General features: G+C 38.0%; 1 protein-coding gene across 3 annotated transcripts in view; it reads right to left on the minus strand.

Moving 5' to 3' along the window:
* LOC149159424 (F-box family protein) overlaps positions 1 to 19,469 on the minus strand; it is a 121,799-nt gene extending 102,330 nt beyond the window's left edge. For 2 of the 3 annotated variants that reach the window (XM_089436475.1, XM_089436477.1), the window contains exons 1-2: positions 19,101 to 19,219; positions 17,642 to 17,767 (exon numbers count right to left, since the gene is read on the minus strand). In XM_089436475.1, the coding sequence (XP_089292601.1) occupies positions 17,642 to 17,767; positions 19,101 to 19,159 (185 nt within the window). In that variant the 5' untranslated portion in view covers positions 19,160 to 19,219. Of the gene's footprint in view, positions 1 to 17,641; positions 17,768 to 19,100; positions 19,220 to 19,313 lie in introns of those variants that run through there. The other variant, XM_089436478.1, reaches the window with a different exon arrangement.
* Positions 19,470 to 21,533: the final 2,064 nt, after the last annotated feature.

Below are 21,533 nucleotides of genomic sequence, written 5' to 3' on the forward strand. Positions count from 1 at the left end.
AACTCCCATGCACAAACTTGAGTTTCAGATTACATTTCAGTTGGTTTTTATAAGACTGATAAGAAATTGCACAGAAAGCTTTTCTGATTAGGTCAATTGCCAATCTTGGAAATCATCAAAGACAACCATTTATGTAGATATGTGATGTAAGATCAACAGTTCAACATGAATGGCAATTTGGATGATGAAAGGATAACAATAACAATACTGTTTTTTCAACCAAAAGATTAGTCACAGTAGAAATCGCATGCCAACATTCTAAATTTACATTTAATAATTTATGATATACTGGTTTATTGATATGCAATTATTTTTGACAGGGACTTGATTAGATGATAAAGTGAAGGTGTTTCATACACCACTGTTTAAACCCTGCACTCTAGGAACGCTAAAAGCCAAACAACAATCAAAACAGTAAATTCTGAATGATGTAAACTGCAAACACATCACACGGACAATTTGACCAACAAGTACACAAATCTGAACACTCAAACCTGCATCTGTATGTTACTGACAGAAACATATACAATGCTCTAGCTCAAACCCCTAAGAGCTTAACCACTAGCACTGTCAAAAAACTGAAAAAATACAATCCCCTATTATGCTTTAATTTATAAATGGAGAAGGCAAGGACCTTACAAATTTAGAGACCCTAAACCTATATTTAGCCTAGGATAGTGTGGCTAGAATCACTAGAGGAGGTTGCCTAGAGAGGTGCACCCAACTGCTGGTGTAATTGACACATAAAATTAAGTGCAACCTCCTGGGGATCAAAGCCCCTTAGAATAGAAACGCACATAAGGGAAAAAATAATTATTTGAATTCTAGAAAAAAACCATCAACTAGCTACACAAAAGCAAGTCTAACAAACAGGAACTGGCTAAGGTCAAAAACAACATCAATTTCCGCCCATATCCATTGCACCTCATAGAGGCTCCTACCACTTCTGTTGCACCTGTCGAGAAATCTAGAGCAGACAGTTACGGTGATTATTAAATTGATTTCTCTGTAATTCTTGACATTTTCTTGTGAGTTATATTAGAGCATTAGCATTATTATTTAGTTATGTTCATCATCAAGACAAATGCCAATAAGAAGATCACAATGCAAACACAAGAACACCAGATGTAGGCTGCTAGCCAGGGCCAAAACCTCTCCTAGAGAGGAAAACCCACAAAAATCTCTTCTTATAGAATTTCAATGAAGACTTCCAAGACCTTGACCTTGACCCAAGACCAAACCTTCCAAGAGATGAGCCAGCCAAACCCTTAAACAACTTCTCTGCAAAACAAGACTGAGGAAACCCTAGGTTCTCCAAAACTCACACGTGTGGGCAGCAGGGACAGAGATTTCCTTCCTTAACCAATTCGCTGATCTTCAAAGAACTTCACTGGCTTCCAAGAGAACTTCACTCTCCTTCTTTCTTCCTTGCCCAGACTTCGCTAGAAAACAGAGATACTTCACTTGATTGATGTCTTCCAAATGAGGTGAGGTTCCTCTTTATATAGGCTTTCAAAAGAGCGAATTAGGCCTCCTTGGGCCGACATGAAGAGGGTTGGCCGACTCATCCCTTAGAGGCTTCTAGACATCACATTTTACAATAATAATTTTCCTTCTTTGTTACATGAGCCCTCTAGGGGCTAGAACATCATGACTTTGACCTTTTGACTTGTCAACAAGACCCCTAGAGCACTCAATGGGTGCTTTGACCTAGGACCACAACATGATGGGCAATAAACCCATGTCAATAAAATAAATTTTCTTTTAACAAATAAATTTTTTCTTTTCTTTTGACAAGTACATCAATAATTATATCAAGTCATGACTCAAGTACAACTATGAAGACCGACACTAGTTACATTTCAACTGTCAACAGCACCCGCACTCTATTCACAGAACCAAAAAAAGTGCACCGTGCTGGTGGAAACGCAGAGACCAAGCAACAAGAAAAGAATCGAAGGAAGGCATTCTCTGTTACAAAAAATATAGCACCACTAATGTGTAAAAGTCTCAGGCATAGAATGTTAGTTTGTGTAGCTAAGGAAGGCGACCCACTCTCTCTCTTTAAGTCCTCTCCAACTCAAGGGGAGAGTGTCCTCCTAGAATGTCTAAGTCCAACTAGTTTGATGTGAATCTATCTAAGTTACCAGATCCGACCCTCTAGGGTCCAGGATCCGCAGATTTTATCCAAATTCGGATCCACCTAAATACGTCCAAGAACCGCCAGCGTGGCAAATCCATGATCAACAAAAACAGATCCCTTGCCTTGGAAACGGATCCTTCAATTTAGAAACAGATCCCATGTAGAATTCTGGATTTCAGATTTTATTCAACGCAGTTTTGAGTTTTTTGACTTTAGTTTTAGGTTTTTTGTCTTGATTGCATGTGCAGTCCCTCATTGTTCTTTTTTATGAGTTTGTCAGCCATAGAAAAGGCTAAGACAGTGAGATTTCTTCAGACAATGCAAATAGCAACAGGCTGAGATTTCTTCATACAGCGCAAAGGTCCGAGGGCAATTAACCAAGCAACGACCCCACAGATTTGGTCTGTTGGATAACATTGCGGATAGCGACATTTCTTTACGGGTTCCCTCAGACAACGCAGAGGTCCGAGGACGATTCACAAGTTTTTAATTCGTTTATTTTTTTGAATTTTTGTGGGGTGGCCATTTATCTATGCCTACAGCCTGTGGTTCGACTTTGGGAATGTCGCATGCATTATGGGCTTGTTACCAATCAAACCAGTAGGTGACCTAAAGGGGTTCATAAGAAGGCAACTGCTAGGTTAAGGGCAACAGTGGAGGGCTTAGCCCACTGTCACCACAGCTAAGTCTCCCTTCTCTTTACTGACTTTCACCGATGGGAGGAGTCCCGATAGTGTAAGGATCGCTTGTAAAGTGTATATCAATGGATAGGTGAGAAGTGACCCTGAAAATTTGGATTCCCAAATGATCCTTGACAAATAATCTTTGTTGAGAAGTGGAACCACACGGGGCCAAGTGGACCCAGCCCAAGTTCGGGGATGGGATGCTGCAATCAATGATGTTCCTATCTTGGACAAGGTGAGGGGAAAGGACCAAACAAGAATATTTACTTCAAAAGGTTGAATTGATCCTATTGAGAACTAGCCTTGGGGATGCCTAGGCAAAATTCGATCCTAGAGCTAGGGCTTGGTATTCCTGGAGATTCCACCATTAGAAATGTCTCAAATTTGGAGGAGAGGGAAGGGACCCACCAGCACAGTAGCCTATAGGAGATAGAAATTTTTCCTTGCGTCAATTCCCGAGAAATTGATGCCCTAGGTGACCTAATGGGGCTAGACCTAGGAAAAAAAGGGGAAAAGGGTAAAAAGAGGGTTTAAATTATCACCTTTTTTTAGGGATCAGTGCCTAATTCACTTGGGGATATGGAGTCAAGGATGATGATGAGTAAGAACTTGGTTTCTTGATCAAGGAGGTGCAGAAAGTCAGCATCATCCAATGTTGAGAGAAAGAAAAGAAAAGTGACCTTTAAGCATTTATACTTTAAAGCAAATGATGCAATATTATCGAGACATATAATCTCTAAAGGATTTCTTTCATATAACATTGGCCCATACATTAAATTAGCTAAAACATGCTCAATTCCACATTTCAATCATGCAGCAACTAGCCCTAATTTTAGCAGTATGCAGCAACAAGAATAATAACTTCAAAATTTACTTACAATGTTAGTATATCCAACCAGCATTTCGTTTACAAGACAAAGCTCCACGACAAGATAAATAGCCCAAATCCATACGTCAAAATTCATCTATCTCCAAAAAATATCCTCCAAGGAAAAAATGTGAAGTTCTCTATATTAGAGAGATCCCAAGTCAGGTGATGATACAAATGAGTGTATCTAACATCAATATATAGTCTCCTAACGAATTTGAATTAGCCTATGGGCCTACATTAGTCCCTAATGATAAAATAATGTGCAAATAATTCCCCTATTGGCGACAAGCCCACCAAATTAGCTCACAAATGTAAAAATAAGCCTCACAAGGGGGCAAATAATAATATGTGCATGTCGTAGAGCCCTCCAAAGGCTCAATAATATCCTGAAGTGCCATATTGAGGAATAAATTCCTCGGAATATGATGGACAAGGGGGTGGCCCCGTGTTCTTCAAGTAGTAGACCTGTGGTGCTCCCAATGGGTCTGAGGGCACATATATGACCCCATGAGTCTCCATATGAATCGGAGATGCTTGTAGATCCTCTACAAGGGTCCAAATGGTGGAATGAATGCTGCCATGACATCGTAAAAGTCGTGGGACACCTACCAAGAGTGTGGGGCTACTGTGGGGGCTTGTTGGGCATAATGTACCAAGCATATCATCATCATCCCAAAAGTGGATTGCTAGAAGTCTCTGAGCATCCATGAAGATCTGTGGAGAGTTGTCTGTTGTTGTGGAGGCCCATGCCTCTCTATGCACACTCTACATGTGCCAATGTAGACCTCTAGGGGTTAGGACCCCATATAGGGAAACCAAACCCAAATGGAAACCACCTGCAATCTTGCATAAGATCCAATGTGTCCCCTAGGCTTCCATTACAACCAGTCATTAAAGTAATCGGGTGAAAGAGCTTACAAATCATGGATAACAAAGTGAGTACTTCATAGTGGCGTGCCCTTCTGTAGTGGGCTTTGGCATGTGCTAGTATCTCCAAGCTCCAAAGGGAGTTAGCCAAGTACCTTATTAGGTGGTTTCAACCCTTAAAGGGGATAGCATGTCAAAGGTACATCCCTCTAATGGGGATGGCAAGTGACAAATAAGTGAGATGGAATAGGGAATGAGAGGGGCAGTCCTGGGCCACAGAGTGGGGCATAGGGTAGCTAGATAAGGGGAAGCCCACACCTAGGTATGTAATGTATAGGAGGGAGCAATCGTGGTACATGAGGTGCCTCAGACTTGATTTTTCCACCCTTATTTATATACATTTTGCCTTTTATAAATTTTCTCTAATTAATTGCTCGGGGCTCAAAGGACAAGAGCATGACATGTAAGATATAATAGTGATTACCCCCTTTTAAGTAGGGCGGTCCATTGCCCTCCAAGGGTTGGGACAATCATTCCTAAATGATAGAGGAGGCTCATCTAGAGCCTATGGAACTAGGGTGATGGCCGTGGATTGGGGTAAAGCTCATGTGTTGACTTTTGCCCACATGCTAATTATTTTTGTCCCGCCATCTTTTGCATTTTGTGGTACAATTTCTTGTTAAATGTGTCCAATTGTGCTTTTTCTTCTCCTTTTTGGTTGCTTCAACCTCTGAGGCATCATTCTAGGCCTGACCCAAGGTGAGGGCAAGGGGATAAGGAGGCTAGCCCCATGTGGACCCAGGTGGGAGAAAAGATGAATGGAGGTATAGTGAGTAGAAAGGGAGTAATATGTGAGGGTGAAATAGTGGGACCACGCACCCAAAGTCAGGGTTTCCCAAGTAGTACCATCTTATAACCGAATGGTCAATAAAGGAGATCCCACGGGACTAAGAGTCAAGGGTAACAACCAAAAGAGATCAATGGATAGGAGCACAAGCTAAGCCCACTCTTTCCGCCAAACCCCCCCATCAATCCATACCAAGAAGTATCAATGATAAGTAAACACAATCCTCAATTACCAAATGACAAGACATACTTTTAGATTCGGGAGGCCCACCTTCAAACATACGATCAATACAGGTGAGTGAGGGACCACATGGCCGGCTTAGGTGGCAGAGAATGACACAACGAGCTAGTAGGAGGCATCAAGGGGTTGCTTGCTGTCGGCTGAGGCTCATCATGGAGAAAAATTTCTCTTAGGGATATCACCCACAAAGTAGTGGGTAACAGGGCTCACTACCTATGACCTATCAATTTGTTGTCAGTTCTGTCTTTGCAACATAGTGACCAATCATGGATGAGACACTCATTTTTGTACTTAATATTATCATTTTTGTTTTTCAAAATTTTAAAAATATTATTATAATTTTTGTACTTGACGTATCCTTGCCGTATCCAGATCCTGGATTTTCAAAAATCTAGCGAATCTAGATCCGGATCCATATCTGAATCCCGGTAACTCAGGAATCTATGAGGTTTAGTGCTAAGTGGACCAATGTGTTTTTTGTTGTAGCTTTTAAGTTGGAGTATGAGTTAAGATTTCAAATTATGTTGCAAGCCTTGTTACAGGCCTTTTTCTTTTTAAGAGGTTTAATATACTTGTTTCAAATCTGAAATTTAAAGATGTTGTAATGAAGTGTTGTTTCAAATTTGCACGAGTTTAAGAAATTGATCAAATAAAGTTATGTGAATGAAAGTGAATGTTCAAAACAAGTTCTGAAAATAAATTACAGCAATAAGAAATAATGCAAAGTGCAAAAATTTCTGAATGCAAAATTTAAATATAAATTCTATAATTATTTCTTTAATAGTTAAAACTGAAATTTTATCCTAAGAAGCAATTTCCAAACCTTCAACAATTTTGGAAATGAATTTTTTTGCAATAAGTCAATTGCTGGAAGCAACAATTAAATTAAAATAGAAAATAAATTGTGAATTCCAAAATGTAAAGTTCAAATTTGCCTTATTATGAAACAAGGTATTAACCATATAAGCAAAAGACAAATGCTGAAATAAAACTCCTGACGGTAAAAGAAAGCGATGAAATTGCAATCAGAAATCTAAGGTAGAATTTTCAGCAAACCAACTGTAATGAAATAGAAACTAAACATTGTCTAAAACAGAAAAGCAGTGTAATTTCCAGCAAACTAAAAGGATTGGACAATTAGAATTTGATGGATGACACAAAGAAAATAGTGCTTACTTATCCTTGGGCTAATGGAGTCTTTCAAATCTGTGAGGAAGGCCTAGTCAGAATAAGGAATCTAAAAGCCGCCCTATAACATGCTACAAATAATCCTAATAACTGGAACTATAAAGTATTTCAATTTTCAAGCAAAGTAAATGTCTGAAAGAATTAACAAAAGGTCAAACCAAGTGTTTATTTGCATATGGATTCCTTGCTTAATCATTATTTTCTGATGAGCAGTAAGTAAAAGAAATTCTTAAATGAATAAAAAAAATAGACAAAGAGAGCTAAGATAAACACACCTAAGAGTGCACCATTGAAGATAACCTTACTTGGTTAGTTTGATTCAAACTTCTTGCATGCTTGAAGTACTTTCTCCAATCCACCACAATAAGCACAAACAATAGCCTCATACAACATGAATTGAAAAGAAACCTAGAATATGCTCCAAAGAGATAAGAATAACTATTACTCACTCAACAACCACCATTACAACTGAGGGGAGCCCCTTACTTATAGAGTTATAGGCTCAACCACCTCAAATAAGTTAATAAAATCCTAGCAATCTTGTTTAATGAATCAAACACATAACATAATATTACGCAATATGGAATTAGTCATCAAAACAATATTTTAATCCTCTCACGAGAGAATCAAAAACCCTACTGTTGCCCAGCGGGAAAGAGATCCATCCAATATCAATAAAGAATGTTCAAGCCATCTCCAAACAGAAACTAGTTCGTTAAGAAAAGTGTGCCTCTCAAAATGATAAGACAGTTCATGGAATAGAATAATAGTATTCATGTGATCCCTACCCCATGCAAATATCAAGATATGTGAGGAATCTTCTAAAAAAGAGTAAGTGTGCTCAAGTAGTAAGTCAAATATATTTATCAAAGATAAAACAAGATTTGAACAAAACCAATCAAGCTAGCAATTGACCATCTAGAAATGGTTGCTACCTACCCATGTGGGTGACCACTAGGAGAAAAAATTTCTCCTAAAGTTCAGCTTCCCAGCCAGCAGACCTATCATGATCCACAGATCACTGGCCTCAGATGCCCTTCATCCATGCTCCAACCAGTGCTTTATTTCATCTAGCCTATTCAACCTAGAAAGGTTGGTCATCTATTATAAGGTACATTAACCATTCTTTTATTCAAGTGCTTTCATTTAATGCTTAAAGACATTCTAGTATGACTCACAAGTTAAATTGAACCATTAATCACTTTTCATTGTTCTCCTATTCCCATGCTTCACCATGGTGGCTATCAATTGCCCCATCTGGTGTAACCTTCCTTTAGGCCTATCGTTCACTATCTAGGAGGGGCACAAATAGGAGGTTTTGATTGATGTTGTGTATCCATGGTAACCATATTACTTTCCATCTCTCCTATGATTCTACATCCCATCTCTGGGTTGATTGTTAGTTTTTAGATTTCATATTTCTGCGATTGTAATCTTGTTTCAAATATTTTTCCGGATCCATCGCATAATGTTAGTTAGATAATCGACGTTTCGAACCCCCAACTGTGGTTCATCTTCAGGATAATATGAAATGTGGAAAACTGATCAGACCAAGGTAGATAATAAATAGGAATGATTTGGTGGAAAAAATGGCCAACAATAAAAAACCCTAAAAGAAAAAGGATTTTATTAATATATAAAATGTATGTTATATTGTGTTATTAATGAAATTAACAAAGATCATATAATTATGTATATTAATATTGATCAAATATTTTATTGATTAATATATATATATATATTTTTGTGGTTCACGAACACCCTTGGTCACTGGGTGGCCACTACGTCCACAGTTAAGAGACTATGCTGATCGGAGGGGATCAAACCTTTTGGCCATCGCAGACCTGACCCCAAGAGCTTTCGGGAATTGACCTTGTGACCTCCCATCTAGTGAGGCCCCGACTTGACCGATTGAGCTAACCCTTGGGGCTATGATTAATATATTGTTATTTAATGGTAATTAATAATAATGTTTTATGGACATTTTTAAAATATTGGTAAAATGTTTGTAACAACAATAAATCATGTATTTGTTACATGTTAATGATTAATTAATGTATAAGTGTTAAGTTAATGTGTTTTGAATTAAAAATAATAGTATTAAATAATAAATCTTAGGTGAGGCAATTTAATTATTGGGACAATTAAGGTGAGGGGTTTGGGCAAATATTGTTTTAGATGTCAATGTAGGAATCCAATTTTTACTAATACTCCATCCTTCATCCCTATTGAGGTTTTTCAGATGTTTACTGATTTCTATGGCCTCTCTAAATTTTTTGTGGAAATAGTGGTCAATTTTGGCAAGGATGCTAGTTTTTTCGATACAAATTTGATGTTTGGTTTTATTGGAATGTTTTGCAAGAGCAGAGTTTTTTGAACGATTATTTTTAATGTCAGCAAAATGTTCTTGGATTCTAGTTTTGATAGATCGACCAATCTCTCCAACATAAGGAATCCCGCAAGAACACGGAATTAAATAAACATCTTTCTGACATTTAGGGTCAATGGGATCTTTAACAGATTTGAGACAACTCTGGATGGTATTTAAAGGTTTGAAGGTGGTTAAAATATTGTTTCTCTTTAGTATGTGGGCAATCTTGTCTGTGGTTCCAAGGATGTAAGGAAGGTTTACTTTGCCAACAAAATCATTCTTGTTTTTGTTTTTATGACAAGTTTCTTTGTTTGCATTTTTAATAGCCTTGATAGCTTGATGTCTTTTATATCCATTTTTTAGGAATACATTCATGAGATGTGCTTTCTCCATTTCCAAGTGTTCCTTATCAGAAATTCGCACCGCTCTTGTTGCTAGAGTGCTTAGAATCCCTAATTTTTGGGTGGGATGATGGTGAGAGGTGGCATGAAGATATTGTTCTATACGGGTCTTTTTTCAATATACTTGGTGGGATAAGGAGCCATCCTGGTTTCTAGTGATGAGGATGTCAAGAAAAGGGAGGTTATTATTAACTTCTACTTCCATGGTGAATTTTATGGATGAAGAAAGGCTATTCAAATGTTGTTTAAAAGTCTCTAATGTGTCACGCCCATGGGGCCATATGATGAAGGTGTCGTCTACAAACCTTTTCCACAATTTAGGTTTTAAGGGTGTAGATTCTAAGGCTTTGGTTTCAAAATATTCCATAAATAAATTAGAAATAATGGGTGATAAAGGAGATCTCCTTGCTACTCCGTAGGTCTGTTCATAAATGTCACCCATGAAAATAAAGAAAGTATATCTGAGGCATAATTCAATTAGTTTAGATGTGTCAGGTTCTGTTAATTACAGACCACCTCCATGGCTCCTTCAATGGGAATGATGGTGTATAGTGATGTGACATCAAAACTAACAAGAATGTCATTTTTTTCAAGCTAACAAGGGTTTTCCATTCGAATTCCATCATATAAAGGTTTGTCATCATCATACAAACCGGTCTACCATCCATGCAAGGGCATGTCTTCTACACGAAGATCATCAAGAGGTCATCCAATATATTATGTCTACCATGCAAGTAGGATCACAGGATAGATCATAAGAAGTCATCAAATACATGTTGTTTGCCATGCGAATGTAATCAATACATGATGTCTGCCATGTCAATGTCATCAATATATCATCTCTGGTCTACCATGTCATATACCATACATACCATGTCTTCCATGAAGAGGCTAGTCATATAAGATATGCCTGCCATGCCATATACATCCATATCATACATACCTTGTCTGCCGTGAGAAACCTAGTCATATAAGATGTGTCAAGATCAGTTAATTTACAGAGCACCTCCATGGCTCCTTCAATGGGAATGATGGTGTATAGTGATGTGACATCAAAACTAACAAGAATGTCATTTTTGTCAAGCTAACAAGGGTTTTCCATTCGAATGCCATCATATAAAGGTTTTTTGTCCTCATACAAACCGGTTTGTCATCCATGCAAGGGCATGTCTTCTATACGAAGATCATCAAGAGGTCATGTATATTATGTCTACCATGTGAGTAGGACCACAGGATAGATCATAAGAAGTCGTCAAATACATGTTGTCTGCCATGCGAATGTCATCAATACATGATGTCTGCCATCTCAATGTCATCAATATATCATGTCTGGTCTGCCATGTCATATACCATATATACCCTGTCTGCCATGTCATATACCATATATACCCTGTCTACCATGTCATATACCATACATACCCTGTCTGCCATAAAGAGCCTAGTCATATAAGATATGCCTGCCATGTCATATACAACCATACCATGTCTGCCATGAGGAGCCTAGTCATATAAGATTTGTCTGCCATGTCATATACAACCTTACCATTGCAAGAGCTCATTGTAATGTTATGAGAGAGAAGACTGTAACACCATCCGAGAAACACCTTACTGTAGTGCGAGGGGAAAAACCCTCTCATCGTAAACCTTGCTTTGAACTTCTAAATGCTACCATCTATAGCATGCTTGATCTTGTATAGCTATCTGAAACTCACAACTGACTTCCCCTCTGATCTTGGCACTATGTCCCAAACATCATTCTTCATGATGGAGGTGTACTATTCCACCATCATAATCCCATCATACCTGTTGGTGTGCTCCCTCCTGAAAATTGGAAGGCTCAAAATCTAGAATGATGCTCATCAATGTCATTTAACGCCATAACCTAAATCAACCTTTAAAGGTTCCTGCTCCTCATCTTATATTACTAGAATAGCCTTATGGGAGTTCCTAGTTGCGAAGTATTCCTCAAACTTTACATCCTAGCTCTCTATTATATTCCTTTGCTTTAGAATAGACCTTATAATCCTTTGAACTCTCACTATAACCCTCAAATAAACCCTTCATGTTGGAGGGCTCCAACTTGGTCCTCTTCTCTACTGATACATGGATATACTCTAGACAACTAAAGATGCAAAATGAGTCACCTCTAGCTTCACACCAGAGATTGCCTCCTCCATTGTCATGTCCTTCAAGATCATGTGAGGACATTGATTTTAAATGTAGATTGTTCTGTTCCATGTCTCTACCCAAAGAGGCATCAGCAAGTCATGCTCATTTAACATGGTCTTAGCAGCCCATATGATGGAATGACTCTTCCACTCAACTACCCGATTTTGCAGGGGGTTGTACAAAATTGTCAACTCCCTCATGATTCCTGCCTCCATAGAAAAACCTTCTAACTCCTTGGAGGTATACTCTCCCCCATTGTTTGATCTGAAGACTTTGCTCTTCTTCCTTATCAGGTATTCAGCTAGATCTTTATGTAGAAAAATCTTACAAAATCGCTAACTTCTCATTCAATTATTTTGTTAAACACTTAGTAATCATTGATTTCTAACTTCAATAAAATTCCAAAGCAACTTCACATTTAACTTTGATCTTCTAAGTACAAATATTGTACTAAGTAATTTTGCAGTTGAAAGAACAACAGTAGACAACAATAAATGACACAATAAATTTTGGGGCAAGCCCAAGGAAAAAACCTCAACAGGGGAAAACCTGGAGAAAGAATTGTATTTATGTTTGAACAAAGGAAATTACAGCAGTAAAATAGTCAAACTTATCTCTCCTTAACCTACCAAGACTCCCTGGAAACTGTGCCAACAAACTATCCACAGATCTGCAAATTGTATGGACTGCTAACAGCAACATTAAATGTTGTCCATTTGCCTTGGAAATCATGTCAGACTTTGACTGAAATTGTATGGCCTGGGATAGATTATTACAACAGAGATAAACCATGGAAATCCTACCAGAAATTAGTCCATCGATTTTTGTGCCATCCTTATCCCTGTAAAACCAAGTTGTAGGTTTTACGGACTGTACAATTTCGTACACAGACTCCAGTGTTCTCACACCCAACGACATGGCTGTTCAAAAGATGAGACAACAAGTTGAACTCCTTCTCGAACTTCTCCGCAAAGTCATTCACTGTAGCTGAAGCTTCCACCAGACTAGCTTCCCACTTCTGCACCTTCTTCTTGTTAGGGCACTAACCAGCATAGTGACCATATTGGTTACAAGCAAAGCATTGGACCTTGCTCATGTCTTTCTCCTTAGAAGTGGATCCCCCACTCCCCTTCATCTTTCCTTTGTCTTTGCCCTTTGCTACAAGAGCTACATTCTCTTCATGAACACCCTCTGCTTTCACCTAACTTCTACTCAAAGAACTCTCTTGGATCTCTTCCTAAGTAAAGTTATCCCACAACAGGCTCCACTCTAGAAGTTTTTCTCGACCTACCACACATTTCACAAAGACATTCCATCCCTTGTTGAAGCCGTTTAAAACTACCTGCACGAACTCTGAGTCTGAGATGACTTCCCTAACAACTGCCAATTCATCTTTCACCTGAGCTACTTTGGTGAGATAAGAGGCCATGCTCTCATCTTTGGCCATCTTTACACTATGCAGCTTGTCTTTGAGAGCCATCTTTTTATTCTCGTTCTTTGCTTCATATAAGTTCTTCAATGTATCCCACATATCCTTGGTTGTTTGCCTCTCAACCAAATGAGGGATAAAGTGATCTCTAACTCCATCTAGAATGATCCTTTGTGCTTTAGCCTCATTCACTTCATGAATTTCCAATGCAAAAGGATCGTATGTAGGAACAAGAACAACAGTGTTGACAAACCTCCATAGTTTGTTATCCTTGAGAACAGCACATATTCTAACTCTCCACTGTAAATAGTTAGAAACTCTTCCTAACCTATCCCCATACCTTGATACTAGAAGTTGTCTTCTCCAACTTATCAATAGCCACCATTTTAACTTAACACCCTTTGCAATCCCTGCAATCTCATTGTGTCAACTTCCTTTGTTATCCCAACAAACAAATTGTTAAAATTGGCAACTAGGGCCAAACTCCACATGGGTCATCTTATTTATGACAGCTGATATTTTTATTAGATTCCTCTCGGAGAGGTGTAGGATTGATCTAAAGATCATCCGATTCTGACATGTACAAATGAAGATATGAATTTATTTATATTATGGACAAATTGTCAAGGTCGACTAGCAAGCAAAGCAAGGACACAAGCCCCCAATTCATCCTCTACATTGGGAAGGACTGATGGGAAGTACCTCTCATCTGATCAATGAGCGGGGAAATGGGGTTAGGGACCATATTAGTCCTATCGATGGATGCATCGTTGTATCTACCATTCTCCCTATGCTAGGATGACTTTCGTTGATCTGGGATCAATGAAACTGATTTGGGATCAGTGTGAGTGGTTTGAGACACTCTTTTGTGATATTGATCGGATCAATAAAACTGACTTCGAGTCAATAGAGAATGGTATGAGACATTCTTGATCAATTCTTCTTCTTCATGGTTTAGTAGAGCAGAACAAGTGCAAGGTACTAATGGCAAAGATAGTACAATCAGACATATGGATCAGCAGATGGAGTTCTTCCTAGTTGAGAGGGAGTGTTAAAATTTGCAACTGGGGCCAAACTCCATGTGGATCATCTTATTAATGGCAACTGATATTTTTCTTGGATCCCTCTCATCGAGAGGTGTAGGATTGATCTAAAGATCATCCGATTCTAATAAGTATCCATGGAGTTATGAATTTATTTGTGTTATAAGACAATTCGTCACGGTCGGCCAACAACCAAATAAACCCCTCATGTGCTCAACGTTTTAGTATAAAAGAAGATGACTTGAGAGTCATTTCACACACAACTTCTCTCTTGATTTCTCTCCACTTGTCTTGGGTTTTAGTGTAAGAGAAATCTAAGAGGAAGCAGCCCTAACGCAGTCCTATGGAGAAGCCCTAACGTTGCCTTATGGAGAAGCCCTAACGCAGTCATGGTGAAGAGATCTATGTTGTCCTTACAATCCCTAATGTTGTCCTAAACGTTGTCATAAAAGACAGCCCTTATCTCAAATATAAGAAGCCCTAACGCAACCATGGTAGAAGCCTAAGTACTCTATGTGGAGGAGAAAGAATCCACCTAGAGCAGCCCTAATCCCTAGCCGCAGCAAGAAAGGGAGATTCTAAGACAGCGTGATGGAGGCTGAGTTCATCAATGGAGGTCGAGTTAATTGTTGGAGTTGTAGTGACACTTTGGTGGAGGCCGAGACACTGTCATAAATGCCACAGGCTATCTTGAGGGCTGAAGGCATAGTTTTGTGGGGCTATAACCCTTGGAAAGGGCTACCGCAACAAGGGATAGGCTTGTTGTAGCTAGCCACAATCCCTATCACACCTACAGGTCTACGTTAGGAGGGCGTAAGGCCTGCTGGGGTATGACAAGCCAACGTGGGATGTAGGAGTGCTGAAGAAGGGTGACCATAGCCTTGGTAGGGATGTTGCAGCTGATGTGTGAAGGCTGGTTGGACTGTCATTGATGCCCTAACCAGTCCATGACCACATTGTGAAGGCTGTCCTAAATGCAGCAAACAGCAGCATGATATGATATGATGTGACAGCATTGTGGCGAATGTTGTAGCATGATGATGGGTATAGTGATGAAGTGTATCACAACACAATGGTGAGGTGCAACAGTATGATATATTGCAACAGCATGAAGTATTGCAAGCAACCGCAAGTTCATGGTGCTGCAATAATATAGCACATTGGGACAGCAGTATGGTACTTGGTGCAACAAGTACACAAAGTAGCTATGGTGCAGCAAGCACATGGGTGACAGCATGGTGCAGCAGTGGCACAAGGTACAACAGTGCTAAACACTGGGACAACAGTGCAGCATAAGGTGCAACAGTATGATGTGTACAGCATGGTCATAAGGTCCAGCATTGTCATGATGGGTGCAGCGTGGGGCAGCACGGTGAGGTGCAACATGATGACGAGATGCAGTGCAATGATAGGTGAAGGAGTCACCTTGGAGAATCAGTTGAAGCAAAATGTCTTCAACTGATCTCATGTATCATCTTCTTAGAGATGATCTATGCTCTTATCTAGATAAGTCAAAGTGTTGACTTCTGTTGTAAATGTACTTCTCTCTCTCTCTGTTGAATTATTGAAGTACAAATAAGAAGAATTGATCAAGGGTTTCCCCACATTGGAGTTTGTCCCTGGCTAGCACCACATCTTGTGTCCGCTTGTCTTGGCTTGTCTTCTGCGATTTATGTTTATTTTCTATCTGCAGTTTACTTTAATGTTGATGTGATTGCTAATCTGGAAAAGATATTGAGCTAACTATGAAAATTGAAATAAATTGCTCTAAGCATAGAATATACCTAAAATTAACAGTCTTGTCCTCGTGCAACACAAGAAAATTCTTCTTTCAATTTGCAACAACACATTTCTAGTTGGTTTGTTAGTTGTGGCAATTTGGATTCATTACAATGTTAGAACTTAGTATTGAAGTGAGAATCAATGCTATAAAAGCTTCTCTAACTAGCACAATGCATCGTTGGTGATGGGGCTTGTGAGTTTTTTTATGTGATGATTCCACAAGGTTGGACTCAAGTCGATAAAGCAAAAGACCATTGTCCACTCCTAAACTTAATCCAACAAATAACGGGTCACAATCAATGTTAAGGATTGTGTCATGTTAAGACACCCACTAGGGTTCAGGTTTTTGAAGGCATATTTCTAGTGGATGGGGCCAGGAGCAAATACTAGGGGGCTTTCACAAAATAGTACCTCCCCATCGTGGTAGTGTTTCCAAACATGAAGTTTATGTTGTTCAAAAATGTGAAATCTTTCATTCAGCTTCACTGTGCATTGTAATTGACCTTTGAAGGGCTAGGCAAGCTTGCAAGAGCAAGGCCCTCATAAAGAGGTAATCATAAAAATAAATTAAAATTTCAATCAAATAAAAAAGCACTCCCCTCCTTTGTATCCAATGTCACATGGTTGGGGTTCGAGTTCAGGTTCGGCAATGATTAGGTTCAGTTTGAGTTCAAATTTTTTAACGAGGTTCACCATTTGGTTTGTCTATATATATAATAAATTATAGGATAAAATAGTAGGAAATCAACATCAATAAACATCAAAAATGCTATCACAGACATGGAAACTGCAAGGATAAATTACAAGCTTGAGTTGTAACATGAAGTTATGAGTTTTGATTTGTGGACTTGGTCAATGGCTATGAGGTTCGATGAGGTTCGCCGAACCTCAAAAACTTTAAGGCTCGCCAAAATTCAAACCTCCAAGTTAAAGTTTGACGAACCTTGTGACATACATAATTTGTATCCTTAGTTCTTTGTACATAGTTAGGGTGGAAAATACTTGAACTCGACCCTATTCCAAAGTATTTGTGCCACAAAAGAGTGAAAATGTTAAAATAATAATAATCTAATTTTAAGGTCAGAGTCAAACCAAACACCAAATGGGTGTATGGACCCCCTTGTGTTTGGACAAGGGAACCACCTTTGCACAGCAATTTGACAGCTAAAGTCCACAAAGGTGTACATACTCCACACAAAATCAAAACCTACTGGAACCCAAAATGACAATCACGTGACATTTTCCCAGCCAGTCATAGAAGGCCAGGTATAAGACAAGTACACCGTGCGGGTCAAAAAACAATAAGCAACCATTCCCATGGGCAACCCCAGAATTTGTTCCTCGAGAAGAATGACTCCGTAAGGGATTTCCCGAATTATTTTCAGGTTTTTAAAATTATATCTATTCCCCAAGTCTCGACTAAACTATTTACTAAATCTTTCACTAGGTCTGTGATTCTAACTGTGAATATTCTCCGAGTCTCTACTAAACTAGATCTCTTCACCGGGGTGTAATTCTAACTGTGAATAACAATAATCACACATATTAGCATTAACAAGACCAAATAAATTACATAAAGCAATATTGGAATTGGGGAAGATTCATACTCAGATAGAAGACGGAATGCGGCAAGAGTATCCTGAAACAATAGCGCTTGCAAATTCTTAGGCACCTTGCTGTACCCCCCTCTCAAGATTACGGCCAATTCCTTGCATGCTTCCGCATAATTGCATCTGCGACAGTTACATAAAATTAGTGTTAAAACAAAAATCAGAATAAAAACATATTTGACTTCACATCAACAAAATATGATCATAAAATACGCGAGAAAGCAATCATCCCTCACAGCAAAAAGCTAACCAAAAATTAGCCCAGTGGGTTAGCTCAAACGGAGTTCACCACGAGGTTTCCGGTTCTAGTCCAACTGAGGTTTGAGTCCGGCTGAGTACCGCCGGGTTGTCAGATTCTATTCTGGGTGGAGAATGAGCTCCTCTCCATCCAGATATTGCAGGGAAGCGGAGGGGATCCCGAAAGGTTTTGCTTGGAAAAAGAAAAAAACTAACCAAAATTCCCACTGACCCTCAACCAGAAACTTGCTTAAGCATTGCATAATCTGTCCTTAGCCTGATTCACCCAATTCATGTTCATAGTTGAGTTCAGCAACAAAGACATTTAGAAAAAAATTCACCAGTGCAAAAGGATGAGATAAACTTCACCATCAAGTTTGGCGGAGAATAGTAATAGCTTCATTTTTCCGATCTTCAAATTAATTCAAAAATATGTCGAACCTAAACGTTAAGAATGTAGACACATTAAATAATCATACATCATTCAAAACCCTGTCAAATTCAACTTGCAGGGATTACGATTAGTCACTTCTTGGATTTTGGTCAAATTGTTTTTCCTTTTTGAAGAAAATCATTGAAAGCTGTAACTATGTCCTTGATACGAGATTTAGAGAAACACAAATGTACTAAAAGTAGTTGACCTGAACCAGAAACCGCTGAAAAACGTGTATGAAAATTGACCAAAATATATTCCTATTGTCCTTCGGGAAAAGTTGACCTGCAATAGTAAACTGTGTCCCTAAATAGAAAATTATGCTGAAACGCTGCCTCTACGTGACACTAAAAGCGCCTGAAACAAAAAAAATCGATCCCGACAAGCAAAAACTTTCGATATAGCTATAACATTTTGATATTACCCATAAGATAGAAAACTAACCTAAGGCTCGCCAAAATTGACCCCGGAAAAAACCCATTAAACAGAAAGATGGCCATATACAGTTAAAAATAGCCCCAACAAGATTGTAAAATATCCTTAAACATAGGCAGTTAACCAAAAATTTGATTTAAAACTATCGACTATGTCCTTAAAACGAAAAAATGATCTGTGAACACTAAAATTATCTAAAACACAGAAACAACGCTAATGCCAGTTGTCTCTGAAACAGAAAATTGAAGTAAAGCTACGGAAATTTGTCTGTATAAGAGATATTTAGCCCTGAACTACAACAGGTGTCTCTAAAGAATTGAAACATTAACCCTAAACGACTTCAATATATACATTTTAGCGGGAAATAAACGAAATTGTTTCCTATCTCCGTCGAACCAGAAAATTGACATGAAACAGCCGAATTGTTCCTCGAAAATAACAAATCTCTCCTGGAATTGTGAAATTTCGACGCAGCAATTTGACCTTTATTTTTAAAATTTGTCACCCGCACAACATAGAAAACAAGGTATGGAAGAAAATTTGCTGCGAAGGCAATGAAGTTACTTCCGAGAGAGGGCAATTCGGAGCTCCAATTGTTCGTATCTCTGCAACATGTTCGGCTGGATTATTCTGAATTGACACAGTTTTGGGACTTCAGATTAATTGAACCTTCGTGTAAACTCAAGAACGGGTTTAAAAAGAGTTACGGGGAAAGTGACTTTATTGATAGAAAATAAATATGATGCTGACGGGACGGAACAGCAAAAGGGAAAAATGATAGTGTATAAAATAATAAATAAATTATATTTGGAAGATATATTATCAAAATCAATTTGGTAGTTGATTTTGAGAAAACCCATACATCACAATGTATATTGTGTGCGTTCTATTGATAACGTAATATTAATAAATTTAAAATTTAAATCGGAGAAAAGTGAGGTCGTATATTATTAAAAAAAAGTAATCCATACATGATTGTATATGGTGTGTCCAGTGTTAATAACGTAACATCAATAAATTAACAATAAGCGAGGTTGCATAATATAAAATAAAATGTTTTTTAAACTCCACGAAGATATATGAAAATTTAATTAGCATTTGTTGGGTAGAGTGTCTAATTTGAATTTTAATGGGGAGGTGCATTAATTTACATCAATGAGTTTAAGAGTGATATCATTCATAATTGTAAAAAACATCTCTTAAATCACATGATATTTTATTTATTAATGTTTTTGGAACCAACAAGTGTGGTTCAGGACAAGTTGAAGAACTAGATCCAGCATTGAATATTAAATAGTCCCATCAGAACCTCCAACTGCTATAATCCTTGACCAAGCAACAACTATATTGACTAACGGCAATATAAGACTGGGGACAATTAGATGAAACAGGGGTGAAAAAAAAAAAGAGTTAATTTCATAGGTAGTTAGTTATATTATTATTAAACTAAAAGTGAAATGGACAAATAATTATCTTAGGGGTTTTAAATATATATATAAATAATAAATTATTTTTAAAAGAATATTAAGTAGATAGTTAGTTATAAAAATATTAACTATTCAAAAAAAATTAATAAATAAAAATAAATAAATCCATCAATAAATTATATAATAAATATTAGAATAAGTCAAGTGTTAGAAAAAAATAAGATTTTAAATATTCATATTTAATTACTTGGCTCATTAACCTATAGGTATCAACTAATTTTACCTAAAAGTCTTTACAATTTTATGAAATTTTTATTTATAAATATATATATATAATTCTTTTATTAATATATATATATATATATAATTCATATATATATATAATTCATATATATATATATAATTCTTATATATAGAGAGATAGATAGATTAAGATAATAGTTAGTATAAACAAAACTATAATGAAAGACTAAGTCACGAGTTGGAAAGAAAATAGTATAATTAATCGTTTTTCTTAAATGTTAAAATTAACATATGATTGGAAAAAAAAATCGAGGACACGAACAAGCCAAAAACGAGGGAGGGGAGGAAGGGAAGAAAACGACTAGGAAGAGAGCGTTGGGACCCAACAACTACTAATCTTCCAGCCATCTTCTCTATTGAGATTGCTCAGCCTTTTTTCAATCTCAAGGGCTTCCCTAAATTTCCGATGATGGAATTGAGAAATTCTAACAATCACACTAGCCTCCTCAATACACACATGATGCTTGGTTCTCTCCGCATGTTCAGCTAAAGTGAAAGACCTGGTTCTCCTGTGTTTAAGGTCACCTGCATGCTCACTAATCCTTCGATTGATGGAGCAACCAGTCTCACCAATATAGGGGGTCCCACAGGAACAAGGGATAATATATACCTCTTTCATATCCTTAGGGTCGATAGGATCCTTCATTGATATGAGGAACTTACGAATGGTGTTAAGGGACCTAAAGGTCACGGGGACATTATGCTTTTTAAGAATCCTCCCAATCTTATCAGTGGTCCTTTGAACATACGGAAGATGGACAATTGGAATCCGCTCCTTCGGTTCTCTTTTAGTTAGTGAATTCTTGGCATCTTTGAGGAAAGCTTTTTGACCCAAGAATCTACTATAACCATTCTCGACAAAGACATCGAGGAGATGGGATTTCTCCCTCTCGAAGCTCTCTTCATCAGAGATCCTTGGGGCATGAGTAGCAAGGGTGTTGAGAACACCCATCTTCTGCGCCGGGAAATGGTGGGAACTAGCATGAAGATACTGCTCCATATGTGTTTTCTTCCGAAACACCTGGTGGGAGAGGGAACCATTACTATTCTTAGA

Source organism: Pinus tabuliformis, chromosome 5_2 (assembly GCF_031772625.1).
Source record: "Pinus tabuliformis cultivar Carrire ecotype Pingquan chromosome 5_2, CPIR1, whole genome shotgun sequence".
NCBI lineage: Eukaryota > Viridiplantae > Streptophyta > Pinopsida > Pinales > Pinaceae > Pinus > Pinus tabuliformis.